Below are 16,649 nucleotides of genomic sequence, written 5' to 3' on the forward strand. Positions count from 1 at the left end.
TGCTCTCCTCTGTCTGTGCTGCACCCTCTCCTGTGCTCTCCTCTGTCTCTAATACACCGTCCCCTGTGCTGTCCTCTGTCTCTGCTGCACCCTCCCCTGTGCTGTCCTCTGTCTCTGCTGCACCCTCCCCTGTGCTGTCCTCTGTCTGTGCTGCACCCTACCCTGTGCTGTCCTCTGTCTCTGCTGCACCCTCCCCTGTGCTGTCCTCTGTCTCTGCTGCACCCTCTCCTGTGCTGTCCTCTGTCTCTGCTGCACCCTCCCCTGTGCTGTCCTCTGTCTCTGCTGCACCCTCCCCTGTGCTGTCCTCTGTGCTGCACCCTCCCCTGTGCTGTCCTCTGTCTCTGCTGCACCCTCCCCTGTGCTGTCCTCTGTCTCCCCTGCACCCTCCCCTGTGCTGTCCTCTGTATCTGCTGCACTGTCCCCTGTGCTGTGCTTTGACATACTGAAAGCGTTGTGTATGTATGTGTGGGCTCTGTATAAGCATGAGTGTGTTGTTCATACACTTTTGTACATCCTTGGGGGTCTGATCCCCTCATTACGCAGAAATAACTGCCTGTACATTGTGTATAATCATTCTGTTCTCAGGTTCCAGGAGATGTTGGTTCCGTTCCACCCAAACCCGCAGCCGTCCAGCTCAAACAGAGATTTATGTTCTATGACTTACAGGTGATTCGTAGAGACCCTGCGCTCCTGGACTACAGATACTCTGCACTGTACACAATCTACGACTCTGCACTGGCTTATATACCCTGCACTGTACACAGTCTACCTTTCTCTGCAATGACCTATATACTGTACTCTGCACTGTACGCAATCTACCACTCTATGCAATGACCTATATACTGTACTCTGCACTGTACACAATGTACCACTCTCTGCACTGAGTTATATACCCTGCACTGTACACAATCTACCACTCTCTGCACTGGCTTATATACCCTGCACTGTACACAATCTATCACTCAATGGCTTATATACACATGCCTGTACACAGTCTACCACTCTTAATTTATGTACAGTGCTGAGTATATAAGTATCTCTCACTACCCTGACTTATATACACAGCACTTAATATACAGCACTGTGTATTCTCTCTCGCTCACTGACCTGCATACACAGCACTGTGTATTCTCTCTCGCTCACTGACCTGTATACACAGCACTGTGCAATCTCATACAACATATATATCATGTATTACCTAAGCCACACGTGTAGCATGTACATCAGAAGACTCACATGTAGTATGGATACCCCAGAACCTTGTATGTTAATAAACCGCTCTGTTTTCAGGTTCCCCAACATTTCAAGCTGATGGGATATGAGCCGGTTACTTTTCATGGGACGTCTTCCACATACCAAACCCCACAGCTGGCGCGGCCATTGAGGAGGGGGGCAGAGGTAACTGCTATATGGGGGGCCGCCATGTTCACCGTTATGATATTGTTAAAATTTTGACTGACAACTTGTCACCATCCGCAGAATAACAAATGACAAATCCTGCCAATTTTAGAATGTCGGTGTTAGGGTTAGGCTGCTGGCCGGGATGATAGGGGAGTGGGGGGGTTGTTAGACTTAGGCTGCAAAGGTGGCGGTGTAGTTAGGGCTAGACACAAGGGGGCGTATTGGTTAGACTTTGGGGTGGTAGTCAGTATTAGGCACTGGGTTAGGGGAAGGCTACATAGTGGAGTGCTGGCGTCTCCGATATCTTAACCGGAACTGCTCATCTCATGATCGATGGGCAACCAGGGATGGCTTGTCAACATTCTATCATGTAGACATTTCAGCAGTGTTCACATGATAAATGTCGACATGTTGAGTGTCAAGAAGCTAGGCATGTCCCCAGTCCAACCATGTCAACATTATTAATGTCGATGCAATAAATGTCAACCTAATGTACAACACCCATTTATCCGACTGAAATAATCCCATCCAGAGACATCTGGCACATTGTACATGGGCATCGCCTGCAGTGCAGGACAGGAAACCGGATGGAAGAGGTTTTTTTACATTTTAAGATTAGGCGCTTGAGGGGAGGTCAGGCAGCACTAGGGGAAAGGTTTGGGCTCGGCTGGGGGAGGGGAGAGCAAAGCTGCTGCAGGGAGGGTTAGAGTTAGGCCCCAGGGGGAGGGTTAGAGTTAGACACCAGGAGGGAGGGTAGACACCAGGGGGGAGGGTTAGAGTTAGTCCCCAGGGGGGAGGCTTGGAGTTAGACCCCAGGGGAGAAGGTTAGATTTAGGCCCCAGGGGGAGGGTTAGAGTTGGACACCAGGGTGAGGGTTAGGCCCCAGGGGGCAGGGTTAGAGTTAGGCCCCAGGGGGGAGGGTTAGAGTTAGGCCCCAGGGGGAGGGTTAGAGTTAGGCCCCAGGGGGAGGGTTAGAGTTAGGCCCCAGGGGAGGGTTGGATTTAGACACCAGGGGGGAGGGTTAGAGTTAGGCCCCAGGGGGGAGGGTTAGAGTTAGGCCCCAGGGGGGAGGGTTAGAGTTAGGCCCCAGGGGGGAGGGTTAGAGTTAGGCCCCAGGGGGGAGGGTTAGAGTTAGGCCCCAGGGGGGAGGGTTAGAGTTAGGCCCCAGGGGGGAGGGTTAGAGTTAGGCCCCAGGGGGGAGGGTTAGAGTTAGGCCCCAGGGGGGAGGGTTAGAGTTAGACACTAGGGGGGGGGGGGGGGGTTAGAGTTAGGCACCAGGGGGAGGGTTAGAGTTAGACACTAGGGGGGGAGGGTTAGAGTTAGGCACCAGGGGGAGGGTTAGAGTTAGGCACCAGGGGGAGGGTTGGAGTTAGACACCAGGGGTGAGTGTTAGATTTAGACACCAGGGGGGAGGGTTAGAGTTAGACACCAGGGGGGAGGGTTAGAGTTAGACACCAGGGGGTGAAGGTTAGAGTTAGACACCAGGGGGGGCGAGTTAGAGTTAGACACCAGGGGGGGCGAGTTAGAGTTAGACACCAGGGGGAAGGGTTAGAGTTAGACAACATGGGGGAGGGTTAGAGTTAGACACCAGGGGGAGGGTTGGAGTTAGACACCAGGGGGGAGGGTTAGATTTAGACACCAGGGGGGAGGGTTAGATTTAGACACCAGGGGGAGGGTTAGAGTTAGGAACCAGGGGGGAGGGTTAGAGTTAGGAACCAGGGGGGAGGGTTAGATTTAGACACCAGGGGGGAGGGTTAGAGTTAGACACCAGGGGGGAGGGTTAGAGTTAGACACCAGGGGGGAGGGTTGGAGTTAGGCCCCAGGGGGGAGGGTTAGAGTTAGGCCCCAGGGGGGAGGGTTAGAGTTAGGCCCCAGGGGGGAGGGTTAGAGTTAGGCCCCAGGGGGGAGGGTTAGAGTTAGGCCCCAGGGGGAGGGTTAGAGTTAGGCCCCAGGGGGAGGGTTAGAGTTAGGCCCCAGGGGAGGGTTGGATTTAGACACCAGGGGGGAGGGTTAGAGTTAGGCCCCAGGGGGAGGGTTAGAGTTAGGCCCCAGGGGGGAGGGTTAGAGTTAGGCCCCAGGGGGGAGGGTTAGAGTTAGGCCCCAGGGGGGAGGGTTAGAGTTAGGCCCCAGGGGGGAGGGTTAGAGTTAGGCCCCAGGGGGGAGGGTTAGAGTTAGGCCCCAGGGGGGAGGGTTAGAGTTAGGCCCCAGGGGGGAGGGTTAGAGTTAGGACCCAGGGGGGAGGGTTAGAGTTAGACACTAGGGGGGGAGGGTTAGAGTTAGGCACCAGGGGGAGGGTTAGAGTTAGGCACCAGGGGGAGGGTTAGAGTTAGGCACCAGGGGGAGGGTTAGAGTTAGGCACCAGGGGGAGGGTTGGAGTTAGACACCAGGGGTGAGTGTTAGATTTAGACACCAGGGGTGAAGGTTAGAGTTAGACACCAGGGGTGAAGGTTAGAGTTAGACACCAGGGGTGAGGGTTAGAGTTAGACACCAGGGGGGGCGAGTTAGAGTTAGACACCAGGGGGGGCGGGTTAGAGTTAGACACCAGGGGGAGGGTTTGAGTTAGACAACATGGGGGAGGGTTAGAGTTAGACACCAGGGGGAGGGTTAGATTTAGACACCAGGGGGGAGGGTTAGATTTAGACACCAGGGGGGAGGGTTAGATTTAGACACCAGGGGGAGGGTTAGAGTTAGGAACCAGGGGGGAGGGTTAGAGTTAGGCCCCAGGGGAAGGGTTAGATTTAGACACCAGGGGGGAGGGTTAGAGTTAGACACCAGGGGGGAGGGTTAGAGTTAGACACCAGGGGGGAGGGTTGGAGTTAGGCCCCAGGGGGGAGGGTTAGAGTTAGGCCCCAGGGGGGAGGGTTAGCGTTAGGCCCCAGGGGGGGAGGGTTGGAGTTAGGCCCCAGGGGGAGGGTTAGAGTTAGACACCAGGGGGGAGGGTTAGAGTTAGGCCCCAGGGGGGAGGGTTAGAGTTAGGCCCCAGGGGGGGGGGATTGGAGTTAGGCCCCAGGGGGGAGGGTTGGAGTTAGGCCCCAGGGGGAGGGTTAGAGTTAGACACCAGGGGGGAGGGTTAGAGTTAGGCCCCAGGGGGGAGGGTTAGAGTTAGACCCCAGGGGGGAGGGTTGGAGTTAGGCCCCAGGGGGGAGGGTTGGAGTTAGGCCCCAGGGGGGAGGGTTGGAGTTAGGCCCCAGGGGGAGGGTTAGAGTTAGGCCCCAGGGGGAGGGTTAGAGTTAGACACCAGGGGGGAAGGTTAGAGTTAGGTACAAGGGGGTAGTTTGGGGGGGGGGGGGCAGGACCCGGCTTCTATCACTGTGTAGTGAGGGATCGTTCACACCTCCCATTGCCCTGTACAGCACCTAATACACCAGTAACACGTGTAGTAATGTATACTATGCTGTGAGAGGGGTAGAACGTGGGTATTTACAGCTAATCTGATGGTGTATATAGTATCATCCTCCCAGACCTGCGGATCCCATACACTAACATCTGCTGGGAGTAACTCTCTTTTCGTTCCTGCAGGATGAGCTGACGCCAGACGCGGTCTCACAGATTGATACATCTGGGTCAGCGCCCAGTGACCGAGCGAGTATCCGCTTTCAGAGAGAGCAGGAGAAGGGAGCACTAACACTGACACCCCCGGAGCAGCTACTGAGCCCCCCCGATTTCCATCCATTGCACGTGTTTGTGAGTATTATACATTAGTGATCCGCAGACTGGTCTTTATATTACAGTAGGATCTGCAACGATTATATGAGTAATATGTTCTGCTCGCAATTCATGTTATCATTCATTAATTTGGCCCCCCTGAGTGTCTGTGTGCCATGTGGGGAGAGTTCTAGTATACGAAGGAGGCAATTCAATTGTTTTTTAGGCACCCGACGGCAGCAACTCATTTGATTTTGCATTTGGTCGCGATCTCCACCGGCGCTAATCGCAGTCTCCGGAAACCGTGTCCCGTGGAATTTCACATTGCAGGCACTATATAATCAGTGAAAGCGGTCAAAAAGCGATGAAAGCCTGATCAACGAAACAATTGAATTGCTCTGATGGGCACTTGAATCACCCCACAAAAGTACATACAGTATCAGATCCCTACATGTAAAATAAATGAACTATGTTAAAGCTTGCACTATGTATTGGGGCGCAGCATGTGAATATGTATTGGGGGGGCAGTGTGCATGTATTGGTGCACAGCGTGTGTGTATTGGTGGGCAGCATGTGAGTATGTATTGGGGTGCAGCGTGTTAGTATGTATTGGGGCGCAGCGTGTGAGTATGTATTGGGGGGCAGCGTGTGGTTATGTATTGGGGGGCAGCGTGTGGTTATGTATTGGGGTGCAGCGTGTGAGTATGTATGGGGTGCAGCGTGTGAGTATGTATGGGGGGCAGCGTGTGAGTATATATTGGGGGGCAGCGTGTGGTTATGTATTGGGGGGCAGCGTGTGAGTATGTATTGGGGTACAGCGTGTGAGTATGTATTGGGGGGGCAGCGTGTGAGTATGTATTGGGGCGCAGCGTGTGAGTATGTATTGGGGCGCAGCGTGTGAGTATGTATTGGGGGGGCAGCGTGTGAGTATGTATTGGGGTGCAGCGTGTGAGTATGTATTGGGGTGCAGCGTGTGAGTATGTATTGGGGTGCAGCGTGTGGTTATGTATTGGGGTGCAGCGTGTGGTTATGTATGGGGTGCAGCGTGTGTGTATGTATTGGGGTGCAGCGTGTGAGTATGTATTGGGGTGCAGCGTGTGAGTATGTATTGGGGTGCAGCGTGTGAGTATGTATTGGGGTGCAGCGTGTGTGTATGTATTGGGGTGCAGCGTGTGTGTATGTATTGGGGTGCAGCGTGTGAGTATGTATTGGGGCGCAGCGTGTGAGTATGTATTGGGGGGGCAGCGTGTGAGTATGTATTGGGGTGCAGCGTGTGGTTATGTATTGGGGTGCAGCGTGTGGTTATGTATTGGGGTGCAGCGTGTGAGTATGTATTGGGGGGCAGTGTGTATGTATTGGGGCGCAGCGTGTATGTATTGGGGCGCAGCGTGTGGTTATGTATTGGGGGGCAGCGTGTGGTTATGTATTGGGGGGCAGCGTGTGGTTATGTATTGGGGGGCAGCGTGTGGTTATGTATGGGGGGCAGCGTGTGGTTATGTATGGGGGGCAGCGTGTGGTTATGTATTGGGGGGCAGCGTGTGGTTATGTATGGGGGGCAGCGTGTGGTTATGTATGGGGGGCAGCGTGTGGTTATGTATGGGGGGCAGCGTGTGGTTATGTATTGGGGGGCAGCGTGTGGTTATGTATGGGGGGCAGCGTGTGGTTATGTATTGGGGGGCAGCGTGTGGTTATGTATTGGGGGGCAGCGTGTGGTTATGTATGGGGGGCAGCGTGTGGTTATGTATGGGGGGCAGCGTGTGGTTATGTATGGGGGGCAGCGTGTGGTTATGTATGGGGGGCAGCGTGTGGTTATGTATGGGGGGCAGCGTGTGAGTATGTATTGGGGGCAGCGTGTGAGTATGTATTGGGGGCAGCGTGTGGTTATGTATTGGGGGGCAGCGTGTGGTTATGAATTGGGGGGCAGCGTGTGAGTATGTATTGGGGAGCAGCGTGTGGTTATGTATTGGGGGGCAGCGTGTGGTTATGTATGGGGGGCAGCGTGTGGTTATGTATGGGGGGCAGCGTGTGGTTATGTATGGGGGGCAGCGTGTGGTTATGTATGGGGGCAGCGTGTGGTTATGTATGGGGGGCAGCGTGTGAGTATGTATTGGGGGCAGCGTGTGAGTATGTATTGGGGGGCAGCGTGTGGTTATGTATTGGGGGGCAGCGTGTGGTTATGTATTGGGGGGCAGCGTGTGAGTATGTATTGGGGAGCAGCGTGTGAGTATGTATTGGGGAGCAGCGTGTGAGTATGTATTTGTGCGCAGCGTGTGTGTATTGGGGGGCAGCGTGTGAGTATGTATTGGGGTGCAGCGTGTGAGTATGTATTGGGGTGCAGCGTGTGAGTATGTATTGGGGTGCAGCGTGTGGTTGTATAGACATTTAGGGGTACTTGTAATAAAGTTAGGTGCTCCCTAAGATCATGTGATATACAATCGGAGAGTGCTGAGCAGGATATGACAGGACCTGGCTCAGGAACCTTTACATCGGGTCCATTCACGTTCTCTGATTTCTGTTCTGTGTCATTTGTGGTCTGTAGAATCCGGCACCGGGGCTTCTGGCCTTTAAGACACCTCTGTCCTACTCCGAAATAGACATAGAGTATCATCTCTGCCCACTGCCAAAGTACCCGCACCAGGGTGAGACCGCTGGGAACATGCAGAGGAAGTTCCTAAGCCGAGAGGTAAGGGCTGGATCATGTAACCTGCGTGTTCTGGGAACACATACAGTATAGAAAGCTTCTCTGCCAGGTGGTAAGGGCTGGATCATGTAATCATGCGTGTTCTGGGAACACATACAGTATAGAAAGCTTCTCTGCCAGGTGGTAAGGGGCTGGATCATGTAATCATGCGTGTTCTGGGAACACATACAGTATAGAAAGCTTCTCTGCCAGGTGGTAAGGGGCTGGATCATGTAATCATGCGTGTTCTGGGGACACATACAGTATAGAAAGCTTCTCTGCCAGGTGGTCAGGGCGTGATCATGTAATCATGCGTGTTCTGGGGACACATACAGTATAGAAAGCTTCTCTGCCAGGTGGTAAGGGCTGGATCATGTAACCTGCGTGTTCTGGGAACACATACAGTATGGAAAGCTTCTCTGCCAGGTGGTAAGGGCTGGATCATGTAATCATGCGTGTTCTGGGAACACATACAGTATAGAAAGCTTCTCTGCCAGGTGGTAAGGGGCGTGATCATGTAATCATGCGTGTTCTGGGAACACATACAGTATAGAAAGCTTCTCTGCCAGGTGGTAATGGCTGGATCATGTAATCATGCGTGTTCTGGGAACACATACAGTATAGAAAGCTTCTCTGCCAGGTGGTAATGGCTGGATCATGTAATCATGCGTGTTCTGGGGACACATACAGTATAGAAAGCTTCTCTGCCAGGTGGTAAGGGCTGGATCATGTAATCATGCGTGTTCTGGGAACACATACAGTATAGAAAGCTTCTCTGCCAGGTGGTAAGGGGCGTGATCATGTAATCATGCGTGTTCTGGGAACACATACAGTATAGAAAGCTTCTCTGCCAGGTGGTAATGGCTGGATCATGTAATCATGCGTGTTCTGGGAACACATACAGTATAGAAAGCTTCTCTGCCAGGTGGTAATGGCTGGATCATGTAATCATGCGTGTTCTGGGAACACATACAGTATAGAAAGCTTCTCTGCCAGGTGGTAAGGGGCGTGATCATGTAATCATGCGTGTTCTGGGAACACATACAGTATAGAAAGCTTCTCTGCCAGGTGGTAAGGGCTGGATCATGTAACCTGCGTGTTCTGGGAACACATACAGTATAGAAAGCTTCTCTGCCAGGTGGTAAGGGGCGTGATCATTTAATCATGCGTGTTCTGGGAACACATACAGTATAGAAAGCTTCTCTGCCAGGTGGTAAGGGGCGTGATCATGTAACCTGTATGTTCTGGGAACATATACAGAATAGAAAGCTTCTCTGCCAGGTGGTAAGGGCTGGATCATGTAATCATGCGTGTTCTGGGAACACATACAGTATAGAAAGCTTCTCTGCCAGGTGGTAAGGGGCGTGATCATGTAACCTGTATGTTCTGGGAACATATACAGTATAGAAAGCTTCTCTGCCAGGTGGTAAGGGCTGGATCATGTAATCATGCGTGTTCCGGTGCATCTTCCGGGGAGAGCATCACGTATGGACAACTGGTCCCAGCTTACATTTCAATATCTGTCATTCTAGGAAGTTATTAAAGGACTGATGACCTGGAAGAAGTTCCCAAGTTCCAGCCTGTCTGCTTCTCTCCCAGGCCCTGGGGCCAGCAGACCCCGCTGGTAAGGTCCTGCATAACACTGGTGTAACATAAGGTGCACATATATACACTGAAGTCATTGCCCATCAGAGTACCCATCTCTTGGGGAATATATTCTTATCTCCCCCTTACCTGATAGACCTCAATGTAATCACTCCTTAGAATTCCGTGAGAGAGGGACCCTGTATAGAAATGATCAGTAATCGGAGACCACGTAATGCAGGGTACAACTCTGCTTTTAATGGGGGCTTACAGCATATTTATAACAATACATAGAATGTAGGCTCGACAAGCTAATAGGCTGGCATATAGGTAGGTGGGTACAGTGTCTAGGGAGGGGTGAGTACAAGTTACCATATAGGGCCATAGTGTAGAATACAGCAATTTTGGACAAATCACAAAACATACAGTTATCTGAAAAATACACCATCCAGAGTGAACTGAGAAAGGATGGGGAAGTAGCAACACGTGACATGCAGGAAAAGAAACTTACAGAGTGTGTAGGAGAAACGAAACTCAGGGACACACTTAAGAATGTACAGGAGAAATGAAACTCAAGAAGTACATTAAGACAAGATGGCTGATTAACCCTTCAATCCCCTCTTAGAATCATAGTCTCTCAGACTATCTGATTCTTATAAACGGCTTCCCTCTTCTGGCGTTGCTGTGTGACATAAGCAGCGTAATCTTCTGGGGAAGGGGTCTTGGCAGACAAATCAGTATACATAACAGGTGTAGCATTGTCTAGGTATTTTGCCCCAATCTTCTTGCACAGGGGGAAAACACAATAAGCAATAATCATAAATAATATCAGTACTACAAGTAGGAAAATGCCTAGCTGAGCTAAGGCATGTTTCCAATTGTTCATCCATCCAAACCAAGCACTCCAGGGGTCGGTGACACCTGAGTTCTTCTTGAGTTCGATGGATAGATCTTCTAACTTTTTAATAGCTAAAGTGATTTTACCGTTGGGACCTGTGTTGTCAGGTATGTACGTACAGCATCCTGCTACTTTATTAATATACACACAAGTTCCTCCTTTTTCAGCAAGAATCATATCTAAGGCCATTCGATTTTGGAATGTCATCTGGGAGGTGGCCTCTAATTGTTCAGCTATACCTTTCAAAGCATCTCGGGTATCATTAACAAATCTCTGCTGATTATAATACATATAATTTATCCATGCTACATTTTTATTGATTGTCACAATGGGTATCAGTGATTCAAAGCCGGCAGCAACTTCGTTTCGTGCTTTGAACTCATCTGGGACCCCTCTTGGGACACCAATAGTATCTATGTATACATGGGGATCAAAACTTTCCTTAGGTGTTTCTCTTTTACTTCTAATAATGTTTAATGGTTTTGTTGTGGGTGCAGGTGCGGGTATTTCAATGCTGGAGGGTAGAATGTGGATAGGCATAATGACTTTAGCCAGGGCACATTCTCCTTTCCATGCGTTTTCGAGTCTGGTTCTAATTTTCATATCACCACAGATAAAATAAATATCACCAAGGGACTTTTTCATAATGGGTAGGGCAAAGAATCTGCGAGTGGCACATAATCCTTCAGGAAATACTTTCAAATCAGCTCCATTGGTGATATTTGAGTAATAACAAGTGTAATTACCTGGGTAGATGGTGATAGCGTTACCTGGGTTGGTGTGTTTAGACAAAATGAGGTAGTTCCTTTTCCATGACTCACATTCATTATCTAATGTCTTACTATCAGTGTACAAGGTAAAAAAGCATTTATCCTCTGATTCTGGTATATTCAGGGGTACAGTACCTAGATGAGGTCTAGATTTAGCTCATACATAACAATCAGTATTATTACTTTTATGGGCATTATATTTCATCCATTCTAACCAAAAATTAACATCTGAGAATCCAGTTTCCATAGCTATAGTATCTTCATAAGTGGGGTTGTTGATAGCTAACATGTCTTTGAACTTAACTATGTGTGGCATAAGAGGCTTACCTGTGTCATCCCTTCCCCTCTGTGCACTGGGGGCATAGTTTTTACCATTATACATATCCTTTAGGTAGAAGGTTTGCCGGGGGCTAGGGACTAGGCCTCGGGGGAAGTGAAGTCCAAATACGTACAGGCCACTGTCTTGGGGGCTGGGGTTTTCTATATTTATCGTAAACTGGCAGGGCTTGAGGATCTTAGGTTTCCAGTGCCCGTGGGGTCGGTCTGCGTTAGAGGTAGTGCAGATAGTGGTATGCTTGGAGATAGTCATTCTGTCTATGAGGGCCCTGTTATGTTTGTCTTTCCTGTTCAGGGCCTCGGTGGGGCGGTAATTCCACTTGTTCCCTGAATTCCAAGCTGCCGCCCCCCAATAATCGCAGTTGTGTCCCCAGTAATCACTTGTTACACAGATATAAATAACTTCGGGCCTTAAGTTGGATGGTGGTACTTGATCGAATCGCATGGCTATATCGATTTTTTTTCTCTCTTTAGCTATTTTTGGGAATTGAAAATAGTCAAGCACAAATGTGGCAACATGGGTATTAGATGAATTATACCATAGGGTTAACAGTTCGTCATCTCGAGTTATATCTACTTCAGCTTTAAGGGGTATATATACTGCAAGACCTAGCAAAGTCACTAGGGCTAAAGTGGGGGGAATCATTTCTTTCAAAGTCCCCCTCGGCTTCAGGAGTTTGTAAATCCTCGTCCTCGGTGTCTCCAACCGGCAGTTCTTCTCCAGGGTGGAGGTCAGGGTTGTCTACCCTCGTTAGCACCTCGCTGGTCCGGACTGTGTCAATCTCTGGATCGGTGTCGACCTCTGTGTCGATAGCAGCTGAAGTTGGGATTTTCTTTACTCTGGATGCGTGGATCCACGTTGGTCCCTCGTCTGTAAGAACAGCCGTTCTTGTGACAGCGACCACTTCTGTCTCTGGTCCGTATGCGAAGTCTCCGGGGTTCTTGTTCCTTGGCAGGATCTTCACAACGACCTTGTCTCCAACCCGGAATGGGTGAGTGGGTATCTGTGGATGAGAAGGATTTTAAAAAATAACATTTTGTTCAATCTCATCTAGTTTCTGTATTAGGGATCTTATGTATTCTTCTCTTATTACTTCTAAGTCCCCTTCCGCTATGACTAATGGTTTCTTCGCCCAGGGCGTGGGGAAGGGTCTGCCCATTAGCACTTCGAAGGGGGAGTAACCTAGAGTCTTTTGTGGCGTCATTCTAATTTCAGCCAGTATGATGGGAAGGACTGCCTTCCATTTGCTGAAGGTGCCGCCTGTTGCTTTTCTCAATTTATCCTTTAAAGTCCTATTCATTCGTTCCACGATACCTGAGCTCTGGGGATGATAGGGAATGTGAAATTTCCATTGGATTTGCAAGGCTTTAACTAGAGCTTCGGTGACTTTTGCAGTAAAGGCTGATCCTTTATCACTATTGATTTGTAGTGGGCATCCCCATCGCGGAATGATCTCCTGCGTGAGAATGCGGGCAACTGTTTTTGCGTCTTCGGACTTTGTTGGGAATGCTTCTGGCCATCGCGAGAACATATCAACTATGACCAAAGCGTATTCTTGTTTTCCTGTACCTGGTATATGGGTAAAATCTATTTGCAGGTGAGTAAACGGGGTGGTTGGGTATTCAAGATGCTGGTGTCTTGCTTTGTTGGGGTTGTTTGGATTATTTCTAAGACACACAATACATCTGCTAACATATTGGTTTACAAGTTCTTTTGCATTTGTGATGTAAAAATCATTGGTGAGGAGCAGTGTTGTCGTGACTTTACTGTGGTGACCTACTCCGTGGTAGTGTGCTATGAACAGTGAGGCACTTGTTTGGGGGATACACGGTTTCCCCTCTTTGCAGATTAATCCAGTCCGTGGATTCTTCTGCAGAATTGGATATGTCCAATCTGATAAATCAGAGTTAGAGGCAGCCGCCTGTAATTCCGTAAGTAAGTATGTGTCATCTAATGACGGTGGCGAGATTACGGCCAGTGTGAGATTGTATGTGGATGTGGTAGCAGCCTGTTTTGCAGCAGTGTCAGCAAGGGCATTGCCCCGCGAAATATCGTCCTTTCCTCCGGTGTGTGCTTTGCAGTGGAGGATGGCAATGTGTGAAGGCAGTGTGATTGCATGTAGGAGATCAGTGATTAATTGGGCATGTGATATGCCTTTTCCATCAGCGCCTGTGAAGCCTCGGCGCTGCCAAATCATACCATGGTCGTGGACAACGCCATAGGCATATTTGGAGTCTGTGTAAATAGTGACAGGCTTTGCAGTGTATAGGTGGCATGCTCTTGTGAGAGCAATTAGTTCAGCAGCTTGTGCTGATTGTAGAGGAACTGCTTTTGCTTCAAGGACAGTTTGAGGAAGTTTAACTACTGCGTAGCCTGCCTGGTACGTGTTGTCATTTGGTCGACTGCAAGATCCGTCAACAAAAATTATGTCGGCGTCAGGTATGGGCACAGTCGACATGTCACTTCTGGGTGAAGTTTCTGAGTCAATTGTCAGAGAACAGTCATGTGGAGGAGGTGCCTCGTCGTCAGGTCCTTTTAAGCCTAAAAGGGCATTGAGTATGGGCACCGGTCCCTCTGAATTTGTTGCGTACTTGATAATGAGTGATGGGTTACCTAGTAGGAGTACCTCGTAACCACTGAGTCTTTGGGCTGACATGTGTTGTGTATGTAAGCCTTTGAGGATGGACAGTACGTTATGTGTAGTATGAAGAACGGTACTGTGTCCTAAAGTGAGTGCGGCAGCCATTTCAACAACCATTGCACAGGCAGCCAGTGCTCGAAGACAAGCAGGCATTCCTTGTACAGTGACCAGCATTACCTTTGAAAAGAATGCGACAGGTCGCATTTTGCCTCCATGAACTTGAGTGAGCACACCCGCCATAGTTTTACAGGTGTCCCTTGCAAACAGGTGAAATGGCAAAACATAGTTGGGGAGACCAAGCGCGGGGCTTTTAACTAACATTGCTTTGAGCTTTTCATATGCAGAAAACATTTCATTTGACCATTGTATGACTTTGGGTTTGTCTTTGAGTGTGCATTGTCTCAAGATATTATCGTAATAGGAACAATCAGAAATCCACTGTCTGCAGTAATTTACCATACCCAAGAAAGACAGCATATCCTTCTGGGTAGCTGGGGTGACCAGGCCCAGTACAGACTGTATGCGTTGTGGGCTGATTTTCCTTTCTCCCTCAGAGAGCACAAAACCCAAGTAATTGACATGCTTTTGACACCATTGCATTTTTGTTTTGGACACCTTGTGTCCACATTCACATAACCAGTTTAACAGTGATATACCATCCTCCCGGCTGGCCTCCTCAGTTGGACTACAGAGTAGCAGATCGTCTGCATACTGTAGCAGGACAGAACTATGGGGGGGTGCCATGGAGCCAATGTGGCTTGGAGGACTATGCTATAGACTACAGGGGAGTCAATATAGCCTTGTGGTAAACGACACCAGGTGAGTTGTTTACCTTCAAAAGAAAAAGCAAAGAGTAATTGGGTCTCTGCGTCAATCGGGATACTGAAAAACGCATTCTTCAGATCGACAACTGAGAAAAATGCTGCGTCTGCAGGGATTGATGAAATGAGTGTGTTAATGTCTGGCACTATTGGTGCAATTGGTACTATGAGGTCATTTACTTTCCTCAAGTCCTGTACGAATCTAATGCTTCCATCAGCCTTAGCGATCGGGTTGATGGGTGTGCAGTATGGTGAGATCACATATCTCAGTATGACTTGTTCTAAGAACTCCTGTATCATTGGTCTAAGACCTTCAATCTTCTCTGGTGATAATGGGTACTGTTTACTGTACACGTGGCTTGAATCTGGTTTGAGTTTGGCTTTGTATGGCGTACAGGGTATGAAGCCTGTGTCATAGGGACCGTTGGCCCAGATTCCTGCGTTGATTTTGTCAATTGAAGTGTTTAGTGAGTCTTGGGACATTAAGAAGTGTGGTGAAGTGACGTGAAGTCCACTTCCCTTGGGTGAAGGTGTGATGGAGATGCGGAATTTATTGAAAAGGTCCCTTCCCAATAAGTTGACAGGGCATTCTGCGATGACCCTGAATTGATGTTCACCTAGATAACGTCCGTTTTCAGATTGTATGGTCAGTTCGTCAGTCAGGTAAGTGTCAGTGGGTATCCCGTTGATTCCCATTGAAGGAGTAGTCTTTTGTAATTCACCATCATAGTGTAAGGAACACAGGACACTGGTTGTGGCACCGCTGTCTACCAGAAAAGGTAGTTTCTTCCCATTCACATATAATGTGACAAGGGGTGCATCTTCCCAGTGGGTGGTAAATTGGACAAAAGATAGGATACCCTCCTCCGGGCCCCGTCACAGGGTGGGGTCGGACCAGTCAACCCTAAAACGTACATGGTCTTGGACCGTTGTGGGGCCACGGGGTGGTCTGGGTGGCCCTTGTGTGAAAGGTGGTTGTTGAGACCTGTGTGGGCCTTGTGGAGGTCGGTATGGTTGTTGTGGTCTTTGGGGTGGGAATGGGCATTCCCTAGCCCAGTGTGTATCTTGGCCACAATTGTAACAGGTTGTCTGTTTGTGTATTGCGCCAGTGTTATTATCCCTATTGTAAGGAGGGGCCCTATGGTGTATTTGGGGTGGGCCCTGTGGTGGTCTGAAGGGTTTCCTTTGGCCGTATTGGGGCGCCCTGTTCTGTCTATTTGGTGGGCCCCTGTTGTTTTGCTGGTAACTGTGGGTTGGGGCCATGGGTTTTTTAATGTCGAAACAGCCTGCGGCCTCTTTTTCATATAGGTGTGTTTCAAAGTTTTCAACAGTATCAGAGGTCCAGGAAGAGACGCTCTGTTTTACTGCGGTGGAGATGGAAAAGTGCAGATTACTGATAAAGGTGGAAATGAGTAAGTGGTGCATGTCAAGGGAGAGGCCAGCTTCCTCGGTCCAACATTTCTTAAATCTCTTCCAAAATTCAGTGACTGTTTCAGTGGCCTTTTGTCTACACGCTACAGCAATGGGTAAGGATGATCGAGTCTTAAATACTTCGACCATATATGCTTCTAATTGAGCCCACATTGCTTTTATTCCATCTGGGTGGTTCAAAGGATATCTATTAGCTCTAGAATCGGTAACTCTTTCACTAATAGTTGTGACCTTTTCCCAATTCCAGGCATGATGGTGATCTATGACATTATCGACAATTAGTCTGATATCATCCTGTGTGTAATTTCGGCCTTTACATGCCTTTTTTAGATATGCAATGCATCCTGTTGCTGTGACCGTGGGCTTAGGGCAGTGTTTGATTATCCTATTTAGGTCTTCTATCTCAATAGATTTTATGAGAAGTTGGTCTCCAATAGTCAT

The 16,649-nt window shown here is 49.3% G+C and overlaps 1 protein-coding gene across 1 annotated transcript in view; it reads left to right on the forward strand.

Annotated features, from left to right (window-relative positions):
* The window catches only part of CFAP221 (cilia and flagella associated protein 221), an 85,062-nt gene that overhangs the window by 51,830 nt on the left and 16,583 nt on the right, over positions 1-16,649 (forward strand). Inside the window, exons 17-21 of the mRNA XM_083154312.1 lie at positions 586-666; positions 1,291-1,398; positions 4,921-5,085; positions 7,586-7,729; positions 9,259-9,350. Of these exons, the coding sequence (XP_083010438.1) occupies positions 586-666; positions 1,291-1,398; positions 4,921-5,085; positions 7,586-7,729; positions 9,259-9,350 (590 nt within the window). The remainder of the gene's footprint in view (positions 1-585; positions 667-1,290; positions 1,399-4,920; positions 5,086-7,585; positions 7,730-9,258; positions 9,351-16,649) is intronic.

Source organism: Crinia signifera, chromosome 7, assembly GCF_055691185.1.
Source record: "Crinia signifera chromosome 7, ASM5569118v1, whole genome shotgun sequence".
NCBI classification, from domain to species: Eukaryota; Metazoa; Chordata; class Amphibia; order Anura; family Myobatrachidae; genus Crinia; species Crinia signifera.